Raw genomic sequence first — 18,145 nt, 5'->3', positions numbered from 1 at the left:
ATATATATATATATATATATATATATATATATATAGGTTCATAGGTTCATACTAGGCTATCTGCCCTAGGGCATTTATAAGCCTAGCCAGAATGTGTTTGGCTTTCGCCACCCATTTTAAATTTATTTTGCTATGCCCTTTTTCGAGGTTAGTATACTGTGCCTCTGTCTAACAGTGACACAGAAGTGATACCCGGTTAAACCTACGATCTCCCATCCACTCATCAAGATTCCTCTTGAAGAGAGTCAATGAGGGACTCTGCCTAACCTGGACTGGGATTTTATTCCAGAGTGAAGGGAGCCTCTGGGTTATGAATCTGTCCCTCCAGCATGTCCTATTTATTTCAGTGCTGAGGTTCAAGTCTCTCGAGCACGTAGCTCAATGGGATTTGGATTTTCTGAGGTGCAGCATGTCCATTAATTCCGGGTTGGACATGGCTTTATACGCCAGGCACAGATCGCCTCTGAACAGGCGGTATGCCACTGAGTAGAGCTGGAGTTTCTTTAACCGGGCAGCATATGGCATCTGTTTGAGCCCTTTAATCCTCTTGGTGAGGTACTTTTGGGGTCTTTCCAGTTGCTGCAGGTGTCTGGTAAGGTACATCCCAAAAGGGGCATTGTACTCAATTATGGGCCTGATGAGGGATGAGTAAAGAGGCACGATGACCTCCCCTGATCTAGATGTGAATCCCTTCATGATTAGGTGGGCTATATAAAATGTTTTTCTAACCACTTTGGCCACGTGGTTGTCAAATGAGAGATTGCTATCAACTTGGGTCCCCAGATCCCTAATTACTTCTTCTGTACTTAATGGATTACCACCTATGTGGTAATTTGTGGGCACTTTGTTTTTGCCAAAGGGGATGACTATGCACTTTTGGCATTTAGCTTGAGGCCATGGCTCTGGCACCAGTTGTCTGTTTCTATGAGGCCCTTTTGGAGGATGCTTGTGTCGGCTGGAGAGTCGATTATGGCGCCCAGTTTGCAGTCATCTGCGAACTTGGTCAGCCACAGTCCTTCCTTGTTGGCCTGTACCTCCGAGAAATATATACCGAACAAGAGAGGTCCCAGGACTGAGCCTTGTGGGACACCACTTGTAACTGGTTTGGAGTCTGACATGGCTCCAGCAATTCTAACCATGTGGGTTCTGTCCTTGAGCCAGTTTGCAATCCATCTAGTGACATAGGGGTTTATATTTAAGCTGGTGAGCTTATCTATAATGCCCGAGTGGGGTATTGTATTGAAGGCTTTTGCGAGGTCCAGGTAGGCTGTGTGGACCACCTTCCCTCGTCAATGGCCTTGGTGACTGTTTCAAAGAAATCAACCAGGTTTAAGAGGCAGGATCTGCCCTTAACAAAGCCGAACTGGGTAGGATCCAGTGTTTGTAGGTCCCCAATATCTTTATTTATGAGGTCCATGATGATCCTTTCCATAGCTTTGCAGACCAAGCTAGTCAGGCTTATGGGGTGATAGTTTCCAGGATCCGTTGAGGCACCACCTTTATGGAGAGGGACCACTGTTGCTGTATGCCACTCTTTGGGCACATTTCCTGTAGTAAGGCTGAGATTGAACAGTAGTTTTATGTTTGGGTTTAGCTCTTCTTGGAGTTCATGTAGGACGCAGCCCGGGACACCATCTGATCCCATTGATGCTGTGTTTTTTGCTTTGGAGAGGGCGGCTCTTACCTGAGCATCTGAGATGTCAGGGGGGCAGCACTCTGCTGGGATAGATATTTGCCCTTTTGGTGGGGGGGGGTTTGCGCTGAACCTGTCAGCTAGGATGTTGGCAATGTCTGTGGGTTCGGTGTATTTTTTGTCATTTTGGACTAATTCTGAGCATATCTGGGAATTACCACCCAGGTTCCTAACATAACTAAAGAAAGCCTTGTGATTATCCTTAGTGTCCTGTGCAATTTTTCTCTCGAAGCTGGCCTTAGACAATTTTATGTGTGCCCGTAGTTTTTTGCCAGTACTGATCAGTGATGCCTTCCCTTTTTGGGATTTTGCTCTATCATTTAGTAGCTTCCTCCTTCTATTGTATAGTTTGTTTATGGCTGGGGTCCACCAGACAGGACGTCTGCCTTTGGAGGATTGGGTCTTGGTTTTATTTGGGATCGCATGATCCATGCATTCCTGAAGGTGTTCATAGAATGCGTTTATAAAGGATTCTGCGGTCTGGGCCGTATTTTCCACAGGCCCGGGGGCTTTGAAGGATTCCACCTCAATTTTGAGGAGTGTGAAATTTGCTTTAGAGAAGTTTTTCACTGTGGTTTTCTGGGCAGGGGGTGAGGTCGGGATGTGAATATCCAGTGAGATTAGTTTATGGTCTGATCTTACCAGTGAGGGATACACTTCTGGTCTGGAGCATAGAGTCCCCATGTTGGTGATGATCAGGTCCAGTATGTTTTCCCCTCTTGTAGGAGTGGTAACAAGTTGTTCCATAGCATTTGAGTTTATAAATTCTAGGAACCTTTGGGCTAGGTGTTGGAGCTAGAGTAATGCTCCCAGTCTATGTTTGGGTAGTTGAAGTTGCCCAATATAATGGTGTTTGGAGAGACCTTCATATTTTCCAGTGTTCTCAGGAAGGCCGAGTGGGGTTCCTGGGTTTGGGAGGGTGGTCTGTAGCAGGCTATAAACTGGAAGGCAGTTTTACCCACTGTTAGTTGCACAAGGATAGTCTCTGATGCTTCGTGCTTTGCCACCAACCTGGAGGTGTGGGTATCTTTGATGAATATCAATACTCCCCCTCCTTTTGTGGTTCTGTCCAAGTTTTGGGGCCGAAAAGCATGGTATGAGGTATAACCTGGTAGTGCTGGGGTGCTCTCGGGAGCCTTGAACCAGGTTTCTGTTACTGCACAGATATCGATGTTCTCCATGCTAAGGAGAGTTTTGAGTGCGTGCATCTTGAGGTTTAGACTTCTGGCGTTGAGTAGCATTACTCTTAGTTTCTTATCCCTTGTGATACCTATGGAGATGGGTTTGTCTTTTGAGCCTTGCCTAAAAAAGGCACTATGGGGGTAGCAAGAGCCTTTGCCAATATCCGAAAGCCCAGGGGTGACAGGTGCAAGCCATCCCTAGCGAAGCATCGTGGCTTGTCAAGCATATCATCCCAAGCTGACAGGCATTGGATCCCCTTTGAATGACACCAGTACTTAAGCCAATTGTTGAAATTGATCATCTTGTCTTCATATTCTGGCATCATTCTTGGTGAGGGTAAGATGCTACTCAAGGTCAGGGTCATACCGGCCTGGGCTACATGCTCAGAGAGCTCCTTTATGTTTCTTTTCATGTAGTCCAGGGAGGTGCATCTCAGGTCATTCACACCAGCATGGACAATGACTGAGTCATATTTGTACTTGCCTTGGAGTGACCTGAGTGCTTGTGTTATGTGGCGGATCCTAGCGCCTGACAGGCTGCTCACCATGACCCTCTCCTTGTTCAGCCTGGTGAGCGGGACGTCAGTGTGCCTGATGATAGAGTCACCTATTACAAGTGTATCAGGTGTGTTGTTTAGTCTTAAGGGCTGTGACTGTTTGGCACACTGGCTTTGTGAGATATGTGTTGCACATGTTTTGTTTTGGGGTAGCGGCTGCTTGGGTGTCTGCTTTGGAGGTCTCTGCTGCTTCGGCAGATCTTTATTTAGAGCCTCCGAGTATGTTTTTGTGTGATTATGTGTTTGGTTTGCTGTCGTGGTAGGTCTATGTGAGACTGGAATATGTATATGGATCTACCTTGTTTAATCAAATTTTAACTCACCCAAATCTCTAACCACCAAGGCAACTTCATCAAAAGCTGTAATCATCGAAGCTACGAACCACTGGACTTTTTCATAGGGAAATGAACCACTTGGCTGCCAGGGTGAACTATGCCCTTTTTCCAAGTGTAGTATGATCTCAGGGTTGGTATATTTAGTTGGGGGGGTGAAGCCCCCTACTTGGGTGAGTTTAGTTTCTGTCCATTTTCTTATTTTGCTCTGGTGGCCAAGTGGTTAGTTTCTCCACGATGATTACATATTCCGATGAAGTCGATTACAGATTTGGGTAAGTGAAAATTTGATTAAACAAGGTAGAACCATATGTATACATACACGCACACACACACACACACATATATATATATATATATATACATATATATATATATATATATATATATATATATATATATATATATATATATATATATATATATATATATATATATATATAGATATATAGATATATATATATAAAATGTGTGTGTGTGTGTATATATATATATATATATATATATATATATATATATATATAAAATGTATGTATGTGTGTATATATATATATATATATATATATATATATATATATATATGGATCTATGTGAAAACAACAAATTACCATAACTTTCAGTTGCAAAATGGCAAGACATAAACAATAAAAGTTTACATTACTGAGCATCCAGATCATCTGAAGTTTTCACCATGTAAGTAAACACTTGGCCAACAAACCCACTTGAGTGGGGGGCTTTGCCCCCCATACACCCCCATGTGGGGACTATGCCCCCCACCAACTAAATATACCAACTCCAAGATCACACTACAGTGGAAAAAAGGGCAAAGTTCACCAGGTTGGCCCATTGTTTACTTATGTGGTACAAACCCTCGACCATCTGGATGTTCGGTAATGTAAACTCATGATATGGTAATGTGTTGTTTTGACATAGATTCATATATACATATATATATTTATAGATGAATAGCTATCTGTGGCTACAAGTGTAGACAAGTGTAGACAGACAGATATAGCGTCTACTTAAATATTGCATTTACCCTTACCATTATTGCTGAAGGTAATGTTTACAAAATGTTTCTGAAGGAACAGATCACTTATCCAATTAAATAAATAAAAATCCCATCATCTCTAGTTAGTGCCAGCTTCTGATTCCATCTTGCATATATATATGTCTGAATAAACTAAGTAGATTTGAAATAAAATATAATATTTGAAACTGAATTAAGTGTAACATTGTACTTTTTTCAGTGTTATACTTTATAAAATGATTATAGTTTAACGTTCTAGTAGGCTTTGAATTCACTGCTTGTGTTCTTTAAACCAGTACAGTTCATGTTTTAAAAAATGTACCCACTGCTGCTAACAAATTATGGCTTTTATATGATTTTATTTAACTTTTTTAGCTTGTGAAAGGCATGAATTCCGAAATTCTACTTTTTATATACTGACAATACGTTGTTAATTCAGGATGCATCCGACCTGTATGCATTTACTTATTATACAACCTTTTTTGGCAGTATGAACAAATGCAGGCATTGAGAGATGAGAACAATCAACTTGAACAATTAATATGTAAACAGAAGATACTGAGCTGGTGGAAACAGAATGCCAAAGAGGGAAAACTTCATATACAGATGAGAGCCTTGGAGCAGGTGAGATTTTGGAACATTTGTCGTGTGTGTGTGTGTGTGTGTGTGTGTGTGTGTGTGTGTGTGTGTGTATGTGTGTAATTTACTTTAATATTCTCCTCTGTATTGATTTAACAGCAAGAATGTATGACAAACTGAGAAAGGCACTTGGTCATTTACTGTTTACTATAATAATAATTAATAATAAAGTATAATTTTGTTAATAAAGGAATGCCGAGCATTGCTATCTGATGTTTAGTAGATTTTTTTCAGTGTGTGTGTGTGTGTGTGTGTGTGTGTGTGTGTGTGTGTGTGTGTGTGTGTGTGTGTCTATGTGTGTGTGTGTGTGTGTGTGTGTGTGTGTGTGTGTGTGTGTGTGTGTGTAAATATATATAAATATATATATATATATATTTAGATATATGTGTGTGTGTGTGTGTGTGTGTGTGTGTGTGTGTGTGTGTGTGTATATATATATATATGTGCATATGTGTGTGTTTTAAATTAATACATATAAACAAGCTACATCATGACAGAAAAGTGACTGGGCCCTAGGGTAAAACCATTATAAGCAAAGGTCTGTGACATTTCTTGTCTATGCACCTTACTGGCATCTACTTAAGCTGCAGTGGATGTGTGCATACAAAAGAAAACTGTGACATGACCTTTTTAAGCATTGCATGACATATTTCCAGGATAATATCCTAAATTAGAGAATTCCAGAACTGAATTTTGTTCATATTATAATTGTCAGTAACATTCTAATAACGAAACATCTGGCACATAGAAAAAGTACCAAAGAGTGATTCATATCAAATGTGGCCAGTGATAATCCTGTATCTTACGGTATCTATAATCTTCCACTCAAAACCTTCATGATGGCTTTTTCAGTAGGACACATCAATCAGCTATATTCGAGAATTTATTCATAGAAATCCTTATGAAATATAAAAATACAAACAGCAACAGAGAAGCACTTTTTCTATCAAATAATCTGAAGACCAGAGAGTGATATTAAGATAAAATATATTATCTTACTGATCACTTAATTAATACTTATGCCAATAAAAAAGAAAAATAAACTGGATAATGACCAGTAGAAGCAAAGGAAAACTACTATGTATAACAGCTTAGAATTTATAAAGGAATGACTATAGTAAACTTAAAATCTCATGCAGATTTTATGAAAATTATTTTAAAAGGTTGCAGAAAGTGATGAATTTAGACTGCAAAAGAAAACCATTAAAGCAGAGATAGATCATTTAAAGTTTGAGAGGCATACAGATGTTAAACGTTCCAAGGACATTCTTAATGGCAGTATTACAAGAGAAGCTGAGAAATTAATTGTCTTAAATATCTGAATTTAAAAGCAATTAGATGTGTTAATGAAATGATAAATTATTTGGGGAAAAGGACAAATTTAGCCTAGATGACAACATGAGAACCCTCCATAGGGGTATACAAGTGCTTTTATAAAAATGAGGATGCAAAAGATGTTACTGGACATAAAGGAGACATAAAGAGTAATTTCTAATTATAGACAAATTGCAAACATGTGATTGTTAATCATAACCTACTTATCAAAAGTCTTAAAAGCTGTAGATTCTCCGACAAACTGATTTCAAATTATCTTAAAAGAACCTTTGAAGAAGTTTCAAGCAATGATAGGTCAAACATTGGTATATTTTCGTGTAGAGTACCACATGGATAAGAACTGGGACCATTGTTACTTACATTAATTATAAATGGCTTACCTTATAACCCTGCTGACCTAAAAGTAATAATTTATGCACATGATTTATTTTTATTTATTGATTATTTTTTTGCAGTTTTTTACCAGGTGAATAAAAATTAACCTTTTACAAATATGACCTGGCCTCAAAAAAGTACAGACATATAGATGTAAAATATCGATGTTTGAGAAGAAATCTTCCAAATGTAGGTGTTTGTTGTACAATATGCACAGGCAGTAATGAAAAGTACATCTGGATATATGATGATTGTATACTTGGAGTCATTATCAGTTCTCTGGAGGACACTAGTATCATAAAAAGAGGACTTATGTATAGAGATAAATGGTGGTAAAATAACCACGAAACAAAAGATCATCCAGAGTAAAGGTGTATCTGTAAAACAACTAAAATTCCAAGAATAAAGCAGCTAACACCAATGTAAAATAGAAAACACCTTTGATAGCAGCAAAGCTTTCAGATATCAAGTATCCTTCCTCTGGGCTTAAAATTCACTACAAAAAACACAGTTTAAATACATTCATCAATTAGCTAATTAAGTCACACAGCCAATTAAATAATTATATCAATCAACTCTTAAAAATAAAAATACATACAATATATATTGAATAATATTTATAAAATTCATAGAAAATTTCATATTGAGCAACTTTATACTAAAACAGAAACAGCCTATTTGCCTACTACATCAAACAGCCTTTTGTTTTAATTTTAAAACAGGTTTTATAGAAGCCATGTGATTTAAACCTGGTAAGTACTCAGCATGTAATCATAATATCCATTGAAGTTCCATGTTTTCTAACTTTGTGTTAACATCCCCTCTTCTAAGTGATTTAGTCATCATTTCTATGACCCTAAATCAAAAACTATGAGATGGATTTTCTTGAACATGTTTCACTAGAGAATTAGTTAATATTTCCCTTCTTATTTCCGAGTTATGCTCAATAATTCTGTCTTTGAGACGTCTAATGGACTTGACTACATAAAAACATTTACATTTCATGCAAGTAGCTAAATATATGATGTTGCTAGTGCCAGAAGTTGCTGAGCACCTGAAAGCAAAAGGCGTATTATTGTGAGGGTTAGTAAAGGTGTTGGTCTTTATAAATGTGCAACTACAGCAATTATGGTAAGGAAAAGTGCCATATTTAACAATCTTACTTTTTGGTTGTACCTGCTTTAGATCTTTATAACATAACCTGTCCTTTAAGTTACTACATTTTCTATAAGTAAAACATGGTTTATGAGTGATTATGTCCTTCAGACCAGAAAAGCTTCTAAGGATGCCCCAATTATCAGTTATAATATTTTTAATCCTATCACTGCATCGACTATACCTTGTAATGTAATGAGTACTTGTAGGTTGTTTATCACCATTATTATTTTGATTATTAGCACCTTCACTAAAGAAAGGGGTGCACACCATATGCCTATTTGGTAAAGCATAGTTTTTTGCCTCATTCAGCATTTCATTTTCATACCCTCTTAACCTAAAGGAAGTTAAAGCTTCATCCATTTGTCTAACACAGTTAGCATCATCAGTATTTATTCTACTCATATGCATAGTTTGACTCTTAACCAATCCTTTGTAAATATGGGGGGGATGCATACTGGTCCTATGTAAATACTTGTTTTTATTCACATTCTTTTTATAAACAGAAGTTTGTATGCACAATCCATCATGCCAAATGTCAACATCTAAAAATTGTATGGTACAATCCAAATACTGCATAGAAAAATGCAAAAATTCAGTAGTGAAGTTAAGATATTCCACAAATGCAATAAGGTCAGTTTCACTTCCCTCCCATGTAAAAAAAATAACATCCACAAATCTTTTTAGAAACATCACATGTCCTGTTTGAAAACTAGAATCCAAAGTTATATATTGATCTTCCCATTCACTTAGAACTAGTGTAGCATAGCTGTTTGCAATGGGGGTGACCATTGCAGCCTCTGTTGTCTGATGATAATACTTTTTATCATACAGAAGCATGGAGGTGCTTAGGAGAAATGGCATTGGAATTTCTAACTAGATTGTTTAATGAAATTTTGGAAAGTCAGAGGATGCCTGAGGAGTGGAGAAAAAGTGTTTTGGTACCTATCTTTAAGAATAAGGGTGATGTGCAGAGCTGCACTAACTACAGAGGGATAAAACTGATTAGTCACAGCTTGAAGTTATGGGAAAGAGTAGTGGAAGCAAGGTTAAGAAGGGAGGTGATGATTAGTGATCAGCAGTATGGTTTCATGCCAGGAAAGAGCACTACAGATGCAATGTTTGCTCTGAGAGTGTTGTTGGAGAAATACAGAGAAGGTCAGAAGGAGTTGCATTGTGCCTTTGTAGACTTGGAGAAAGCATATGACAGGGTGCCTAGAGAAGAGTTGTGGTATTGTATGAGGAAGTCGGGAGTGGCAGAGAAGTACGTAAGAGTGGTACAGGATATGTACGAGGGTAGTGTGACAGTGGTGAGGACTGCAGTGGGAATGACAGATACGTTTAAGGTGGAGGTGGGATTACATCAAGGATCAGCTCTGAGTCCTTTCTTATTTGCAGTGGTGATGGACAGGTTGACAGATGAGATCAGACAGGAGGCCCCGTGGACTATGATGTTTGCAGATGACATTGTGATCTGTAGTGAGAGTAGGAATCAGGTTGAGGAGACTCTGGAGAGGTGGAGATATGCTCTAGAGAGCAGAGGAATGAAGGTCAGCAGGGCTAAGACAGAATATATGTGTGTAAATGAGAGGGAGGGTAGAGGAATGCTGAGGATGCAGGGAGTAGAGTTGGTAAAGGTGGACGAGTTTAAGTACTTGGGATCAACAGTTCAGAGTAATGGTGAATGTGGAAGAGAGGTGAAGAAGATAGTACAGGCAGGGTGGAATGGGTGGAGAAGAGTGTCATGAGTGATTTGTGACAGACGGGTACCAGTAAGAGTGAAAGGGAAGGTCTACAAGAGGGTAGTGAGACCAGCTATGTTATATGGGTTGGAGACAGTGGCATTGACAAAAAGGCAGGAGACAGAGCTGGATGTAGCAGAGTTAAAGATGTTAAGATTTGCACTCGGTGTGACTAGGATGGATATGTTTAGGTATCAGTATATTAGAGGGTCAGCTCATGTTGGACAGTTTGGAGACAAAGCAAGAGAGACGAGATTGCGTTGGTTTGGACATGTGCTGAGGAGGGATGATGGGTATATTGGGAAAAAGATGCTAAGGATGGAGCTGCCAGGTAAGAGGAATAGAGGAAGGCCTAAGATAAGGTTTATGGACGTGGTGAGAGAGGACATGCAGGCGGTTGGTGTGACAGAGCAAGATGCAGAGGATAGGAAGAAATGGAAAGAGATGATCCGCTGTGGCGACCCCTAACGGGAAAAGCCAAAAGAGAATGATGATCATACACAAATATGTTATTTTGCAGGACACTTTTTAATAGTTGACATAAGGTTTCAGCTTGCATGCCCGTACCATATTTGTGTTTATTTAAGAGCTCTCTAATGGCAGTAATGCCATATTCATTCAGAATCATAGTAAAAAGTGATTTTATGTCCATGGTTACCAAAAAAAAAATTACAATTAGTAGTTCTCGAATTATACCATGTATAAAATTTTTCAAAAAATCTGCTGTATCTTTAATATAACGTTTCACATGTCTAAGATATTTACTCAGTTTACCTTGTAAATATACAGAAATAGCCTCAGTAGCCCATCCACGGCCTTGTGAGGTACATTCCAAAAGGGGCGTTGTACTCTATAATTGATCTAATGAGTGTCGAGTAGAGGGGAGCAATGACATCTTTTTTCCTGGATGAGAACCCTTTTGTGATGAGGTGTGCCACATAGAAGGATTTCCTGACTACTGGGTAATGTGATTATCAAAAGAGAGACTACTGTCCACCTGAGTCCCAAGGTCTCCTATCACCCATTCAGCATTAAGAAGACTGCCACCTATGTGGTAGTTCATGGGTACAAAGTTTTTACCAAAGGGGATAACAATGCATTTTTTGGCATTGAGCTTGAGGCCATGGCTCTGACACCAGGCATCTGTCTCAGTAAGGCCCTTCTGTAGGATGTCCACATCATTTGGGGACTTGACTATAGCTTCTAGTTTACAGTCATCTGCGAACTTCATTAGCCAGAGGCCTTCTGTGTTAGCCTGTACTTCAGAGAAGTAGATACCAAACAGGAGAGGTCCCAGAACTGAATCCTGTGGTACTCCATTTGTCACTGATATGAAGCCAGATTTGGAGTCTGCAACTTTTACAGTGTGGGTTCTGTCAGTGAGCCAGTTGGCAACCCATCTTGTGACATAGGGATTTATACCTAGTTTAGCTATAATTCCAGAGTGGGGGATGGTGTCGAAAGCCTTGGCAAGGTCAAGATAGGTTGTGTGAACCACCTTACCCTCATCTACGGCTTTGGTGACTGCCTCAAAGAAGTTGACCAGGTTCAGGAGGCATAATCTGCCTTTCACAAACCCGAACTGGGTGGGGTCCAGAGTTTGGAGGTTACCAATGTCTTTGTTTATGAATTCCATGATGATACGTTCCATGGCCTTGCAGACCAGACTCGTCAGGCTAATAGGGCGATAATTCCCAGGATCAGTGGTGGCTCCATCTTTGTGGAGTAGGATAACTGTTGCTGTGTGCCATTCAGTGGGCACAAAGCCTGACATGAGGCTATGATTGAACATGGTGTTTAGGTGGGGAGCCAGTTTGTTCTAAAGTTCGTGTAAAACGCAGCCTGGGATGTTGTCTGGTCCCATGGATGCTGTGTTTTTGGCTTTAGAGAGTGCTGCTTTTACCTGTGTAGTTGTGATTACAGGGACTCTGCAATCTTCCTGTATAGATATGGGCCCTTTAGGGGGTGGGGTGGGGGAGTAAAGTTAACACTGAACCTATCTGCCAGGATGTTGGCAATATCAGTTGGCTCTGTAATTTTTGTGCCATCGTGCTGTAACTCAGAGCAGATCTGGGTGTTGCCATTGAGATTCTTGACATAGCTATAGAATGCTTTGTGGTTGCCCTTAGAATCAGTGGCTATCTTGTTTTCATAGCTAACTTTGGAGGATCTTATAACGGATCTCAGCTTCTTACTGAGGCTGACCAAGGAGCTCCTCCACTCATGGGATTTTACTCTCTTTTGCAACAGTTTCTTCCTTCTCTTGTAGAGTTTGTTTGTGGCAGGAGACCACCAGATTGGCTTCCTTTTTTTGGAGGATAGTGTCTTGGTTCTGTTTGGGATAGCATGATCCATGCACTTGTGTAGGATTCAGCAGTCGTAACTGTATTGTCCATCTGCATGGGTGTCATGAAGTTCGCCACTTCTGTATTAAGAAGCATGAAGTTGGCTTTGGAGAAATGTTTTACTGTGGTTTCCTTAATGGGGGGTGGGGGCAGGATGTGGATATTGGATTGGGAGGGTGGCTTAATGGCTAAGGTGTTTGCCTTACAAACACAAGGTGCAGGGTTTGAGTCTCACAAGGGATAATTGGCTAGGCTTAAAATGGCTCACAAGGGTAGTTAGCTTAGTACTAAACTATGAACCTATGAACCTATATCTGGGGTGATTAGCTTATGGTCAGATCTGACCAATGAGTAGTTGACTTCAGGTGTGGAACACCAGTCACTCATGTTGGTAATGACTAGGTCTAGGATATTGTTGCCCTGGTGGGGTTGTGGATAAGTTGATCCAGGGCATTGGAATTTATGAATTCCAGAAAGCGCTGAGCGAAGGATTTGGTACATGAGTAGTTTTCCCAGTTAATGGTGGAGTAGTTGAAATTGCTAGCATTGTCGCCTCACAGTAAGACGTTGTCCTGTTCGATTCTCAGCTAAACCGTCTTCTGTGTGGAGACATGCGTAAATGGGCGTACCTTCGTTGAAGGTTGTGCATCAGGGCTGGCACGTAAAAAATCGGTACGTAATTGGTACGTAAAAATCTACTGCCAATCATTAACATACCTGAGTTCCGCTGTGTCGACCCCTAACCGGGAAAAGCCGAAAGATACAACAAGGGTGTTTTGTTGAACCCTAATATTTTCCAGTATATCAAGAAAAGAGGACTGGGAATCCTAGGGTATGGTGGGGGATCTGTAGCAAGCTACAATTTGGATTGCAGTTTTGCCCAGAGTTAGTTGCAGTTGGATAACCTCAGATGCATTATGCTGTGCAACTAGCCTGTAGGCGTGGTTATCCTTAATGAATATGGACACACCTCCGCCTTTGGTGTTGTGGCCCAGATTAGATGGCCGAAAAGTGTGGTATGAGTTATAGCCTGGTAATGCAGGGGTGCTCTCTGGAGCCTTGAACCAGGTCTCAGTCACTGCACAGATATCGATGTTCTCCATTTTAAGGAGTGCCTCGAGTGAGTGCATTTTGAGATTTTGACTTCTAGCATTGAGTAGCATTGCCCTCAGTTTTTGCTTGCCTGTTCCTGTTACGGTGGTGAATTTGTCATTTGAACCTTGCCTAAAAAAGGCACTATAGGGGGCGGCAAGTTGCTCAATATGAAATTTTCTATGAATTTTATAGATATTATTCAATATATATTGTATGTATTTTTAAAGATTTTTAAGAGTTGATTGATATAATTATTTGATTGGCTGTGTGACTTAATTACCTAAATGATGAATGTATTTAAACTGTGTTTTTTGTAGTGAATTTTAAGCACTGAGGAAGGATACTTGATACCTGAAAGCTTTGCTGCTATTAAAGGTATTTTCTGTTTTACGTTGGTGTTAGCTGCTTTGTTCTTGGAATAAAAGATAAATGGTGCCCAGGACCATGGTTTAAAGCCAAATGCCAAACACTGTGGTATCACATCTTTTGGTAAGTAAGACAGTCCATTCACCGACTACATTAATGACACCACTCTCAAAACTGGCACAGTTATCAGGGACCTAAGTACTTCTGTAGGCAGTAGACTTCTGTTTGACCACCTTATATCTATTATTGCTAGAGAATCCTTCTACTAAATCAGATTGCCATATGTATATCTTCTGGGTCCAAGTCTACTCCTGCCTTATCAGGTTCTTAATAGAATGCAGTGCTGTCTTCAGTATATACCTGTCCCTACACATGATTGTTATTGAGAAATCCCAACATTTCCTCACTAAGAAGATCAAATGAATGAGCTCTGTCTCTCTTTTCTGTCTCATACAGGCTCCTACAAGGTGAACTTTGCCTACTCCGCAATGCCTCAAGCAATCCTACCATGTCTGACCTCCTAAATGCTTGCAAAAGCAGTAAGACAACAAAAAACAATGCAAGTAGCATAAACCTCAACTGAAGCATAAATATAACTTGTGGACAGGAGGTATACCTCTTCCAAAGAATTTCTCTCCTCTAGAACATACTGACCCTTCATATTAAGCAACTTAGAGCCTTAACAGTTTTCAAACACAACGTAGATGAAGGGATGGGATAGAGTAACCAGAAATACACCCCAAGTGTGGACTCACTGAATCTCTTCAAGAAGAATCTCGATAGGTGGATGGGGGATCGTAGGTTTGTCCCAGGGATTACTCCCGTGTCACTATTAGACAGAGGCACAGTAAACTAAACCTTAAAAAGGGCACAGTATACTCAAATCAAGGGGTGGCGTAAGCCATACAGAATCGGGCTAGGCTTATAATTGCCCCAGGGCAGATAGCCTAGTATGAACCTATGAACCTATAGATGAAATTGCAGTGGTTAGCCTACTAATGATCATCTGCTGAACTTCTTAATAATAACCTAGGAGCCTAAGGATGAGCAGTGTTACAAAGATGCTATCCTAACCACTAGAATAAGCCCCTCTGAGACTGAGTATGTGTGAGCAGAAACTATTAAAGGACATAATCAACCACAAAAAAATCAATGCATTTTGAATAAAGGTTTACCATCCATATGAAAGAACAGTTGCATTTATACATATCCATAGTTCTGTTGTGTTTATAGATATCTATATATGTATTTTTTTTACTGCTACTAAATATGACTGCTTTACAGTGTTATCTTTCTTGCAGTTATATTTATTTCTTATATTAATCAGGATAGAACATTTTTCTATATGAACCTATTTCAGATTCAGCTGAAAAATAAAATAGAGTACAGATGTGAAGATATTACTTGTCTCTCCAGCTGTAGATGTACAGTGGGTGGAAGAGTAGTACGTTAGTACAGTGTGTGAGCATGTGTGAGTGGGCATGCAGCTTTATGTGATTTCCCTGGAGAACTATTTCATTTTATTTTTATTTATTTAACATTTATTTTTACCAGGATAAAACCAACTGGACAGTAGGGTGTCCATTTTCAGCGGAGTCCTGGGGAGAAAAGCTCCAAGAAGTTACAATGTGAAATACATAGGTTATTAAAGAGTGATAGTTGATTACAATAATATAAGTTGGGTAACAAAATGGCAGAATGCTAACATATAAGGCAGAAGACAGTTAAACGCAAAGCAATGTCATAGTACAGTGAGGAGATCACATACCTTACAGTAGTAATACAGTCTGCATGCATAAGTACATATTTACAACACTACACATTGCACTTAGGAGTCAGTGTAGAGTGAGTTTCAAAGTAGGTACATATTTATAACATTTACCGAGTGTTTTATGCACACAGGTGTCAGTGTAAAGTGAGCATCAAAGCTTAGGGGGTAGGCTTCCTACAGTGGGGTGAAGATTCAGGTGGGGTCATTGCTGTTGCAAATAGGGTAGCATAAAGGTGTGATTTAAGGAGGTTTTTAAATATGGTTGTGCAATTTTGTAGCCTGAGGTCGGGAGGGAGGGTGTCCCATGCTTTTGCAACCTCATAGGAGAATAGGACTTCTCCAGAGCTATTCTTGCATGGATTGACTTCAGTCAGGGATTTGTTACTGGATCGTAATGTCCTGTTGGAGTTGTGGAAATTTAACATGCCAGCTAGGGCAGGGGTTTTGTCTGGGTGGTAAAGAATTTGATGAGCTATGGTGAGTTGGTGATAGCACAGTACATGTGCACATTCCAACCAGTGTAGTTTAAGTAGGGATTGGTAGTGGTGGGAATGGGATTTAGCATTGGCTGCGAACCTAGCTATTTTACTGTAGCATATGGAGAGTTTGGGTCAGGTCGGTTTTATGTTATTAATGTTGGTTAGAACTGGAGAGGCATACAGTAATGATGATAGGAGATGAGACCTGGCTACAGTAGTTCTAGACTTGGGGGGGGGGGGTGGTTAGGAATGGTTTTCTATGATAGAGGCATATTAGCTTCTTGTGTACTTTTGAGATATGTGTTTGTTGTATTTAAGTTGCTGATCATTTGCGACGCCTAGGAGTTTGGCCTCAGCTACTGGGGTGCTGAGGGTGTTACTGGCTGAGAGAATGCAAAAAGGAGGAGGTCATTGTGCTTAGTTGAATGGAATAACATTAACTGTGTTTTTTGGGGGTTTAGTATCAGTCGGTAGTTTGTTTAGCCAGTTTTCAATTTCAAAAAGTGAAGCAAGTACTGATAATAGCAGTTCCATCTAGTAAGGAAACACAAATGCACAGTGGTGGCACTCTAATAGTTGTTGACATTTATTAATCTACTAAAACAGGAACAGTTCGGGAAATGTTGTAGGCTTAGGTGGCAGCAGAAATATCTGCATATAGATTAACAAAAAGACAGGACTTTAGCCTTGTCAGAAAAGATGTTCGAGTGGGCAGTCCATACATCACAACAGGAATGCTGTATGGAGAGTGTGTGACTTGCATATATTAGAGATGGTTCAGAAGGTTAGGTGTAACAGAAGATGTTGAAAAAAAGCTTAAACCTTTACAAAAGATTTTAAAATGAAAAGCATTCCTACACACATGCATTGGTTCATATACAACTGCTTAAAGATTAAGGTGTCAATTATTTAAAGTGGAGCAAAATGGGAGACACGAATGCTCTCTAGCAGCAGAGCTGCATATGAACCATAACCAGTTGTAAATGTGTGATATTTGTAGAGGAACTCTCAGTACGTATAAGGCCATGCTGCAACATGGGTATGTCGGGGGATCGCTTGTGAGGCCGGTCATTTTTAGATTTATCTCCCTCCCCAGGCCTCTTGGTGGGAGTGCGAGTCCCAGAGGCCGGGGAGGAAGAAGAAGCAGCAGCAGCCACTGCTTTTCCTGCAGGGGAAGAAGGGACCGCAGTCCCAGCAGAAGAGGGCAACAAACCCTTAAGGATCAACTTGTCTGCCTGTCCTTAAGTGCTCTGGAATTAAACCCAGGGCAAATAGGACAGGGGGACTGGAGGTAAGCAACCCCCAAGCAAACCACGCACAGAGTGTGGCCATCAGCCGGTGAAAGCTTGTAGTCACACTTTGTGCATTTTTTTAACCCAGACTTCAGGGCCTCAGCCATCCTGTCAGCCGGTTCACTATCCACACACACACACAATCAGAAAGGAAAGGTAAGAAAGAGAAGATAGAAGAGGCCTACTACTACTTTTACTTTTACTTTTTTGTTCACTAGCTACGAAGAAACCCAGGGAGGTGATAGACAGGTTTAAGAGAGAAAAGGTAAGAAAAAAATAGCTAAGAAACAGACCAAAAATGCAATTTGACCAAACGAAAATACTGGAGCTCGGTGACCATGCTGCATACTCTAAGGCAGCAAATGAGATCTAAAAGGAGAAGGGAGATAGGGAAGCATTATGGATAAGGGGAGGTGCTTGGAACTCGGAGCCATAGCTGGAAAATGCGGCCGTGTTGCATCCAAAGTGGATCCGTAGACCCACAGGTTGAAGAGCAAATGAAGTAAACAACTTCAGCTCAGGTTTTAAGAATGCTTTAATTTTTTTATTCTTAAAAAAAAAAAAAAAAAAATCAGTGAAGGAGAGGAGTCCATATCTACCAAGGAATATGAAGAGTGAGAAAATGTCCAAAGAACCCACTCTATTTACCATTATTTCACATTCCTTGTGACACTTCGATTTCCAAAATAAAGGACACTACCAAGCCTACTACTTTTAAGGGACAAGGTGGCTTCTTTTAGGCTTTTGCAGTATCACAA

General features: G+C 40.0%; 1 protein-coding gene across 1 annotated transcript in view; it reads left to right on the top strand.

Annotated features, from left to right (window-relative positions):
- LOC122799665 overlaps positions 1 to 18,145 on the top strand; it is a 1,990,791-nt gene that overhangs the window by 1,687,294 nt on the left and 285,352 nt on the right. Inside the window, exon 47 of the mRNA XM_044068913.1 lies at positions 5,283 to 5,417. Coding sequence (XP_043924848.1) covers positions 5,283 to 5,417 — 135 coding nt within the window. The remainder of the gene's footprint in view (positions 1 to 5,282; positions 5,418 to 18,145) is intronic.

The sequence above is a fragment of the Protopterus annectens genome, chromosome 1.part0 (assembly GCF_019279795.1).
Source record: "Protopterus annectens isolate FY-2018-M chromosome 1.part0, PAN1.0, whole genome shotgun sequence".
Taxonomy (NCBI): Eukaryota; Metazoa; Chordata; order Ceratodontiformes; family Protopteridae; genus Protopterus; species Protopterus annectens.
The sequence above is the reverse complement of the archived record's forward strand: the minus strand, read 5'-3'. Positions and strand labels throughout refer to the sequence as shown.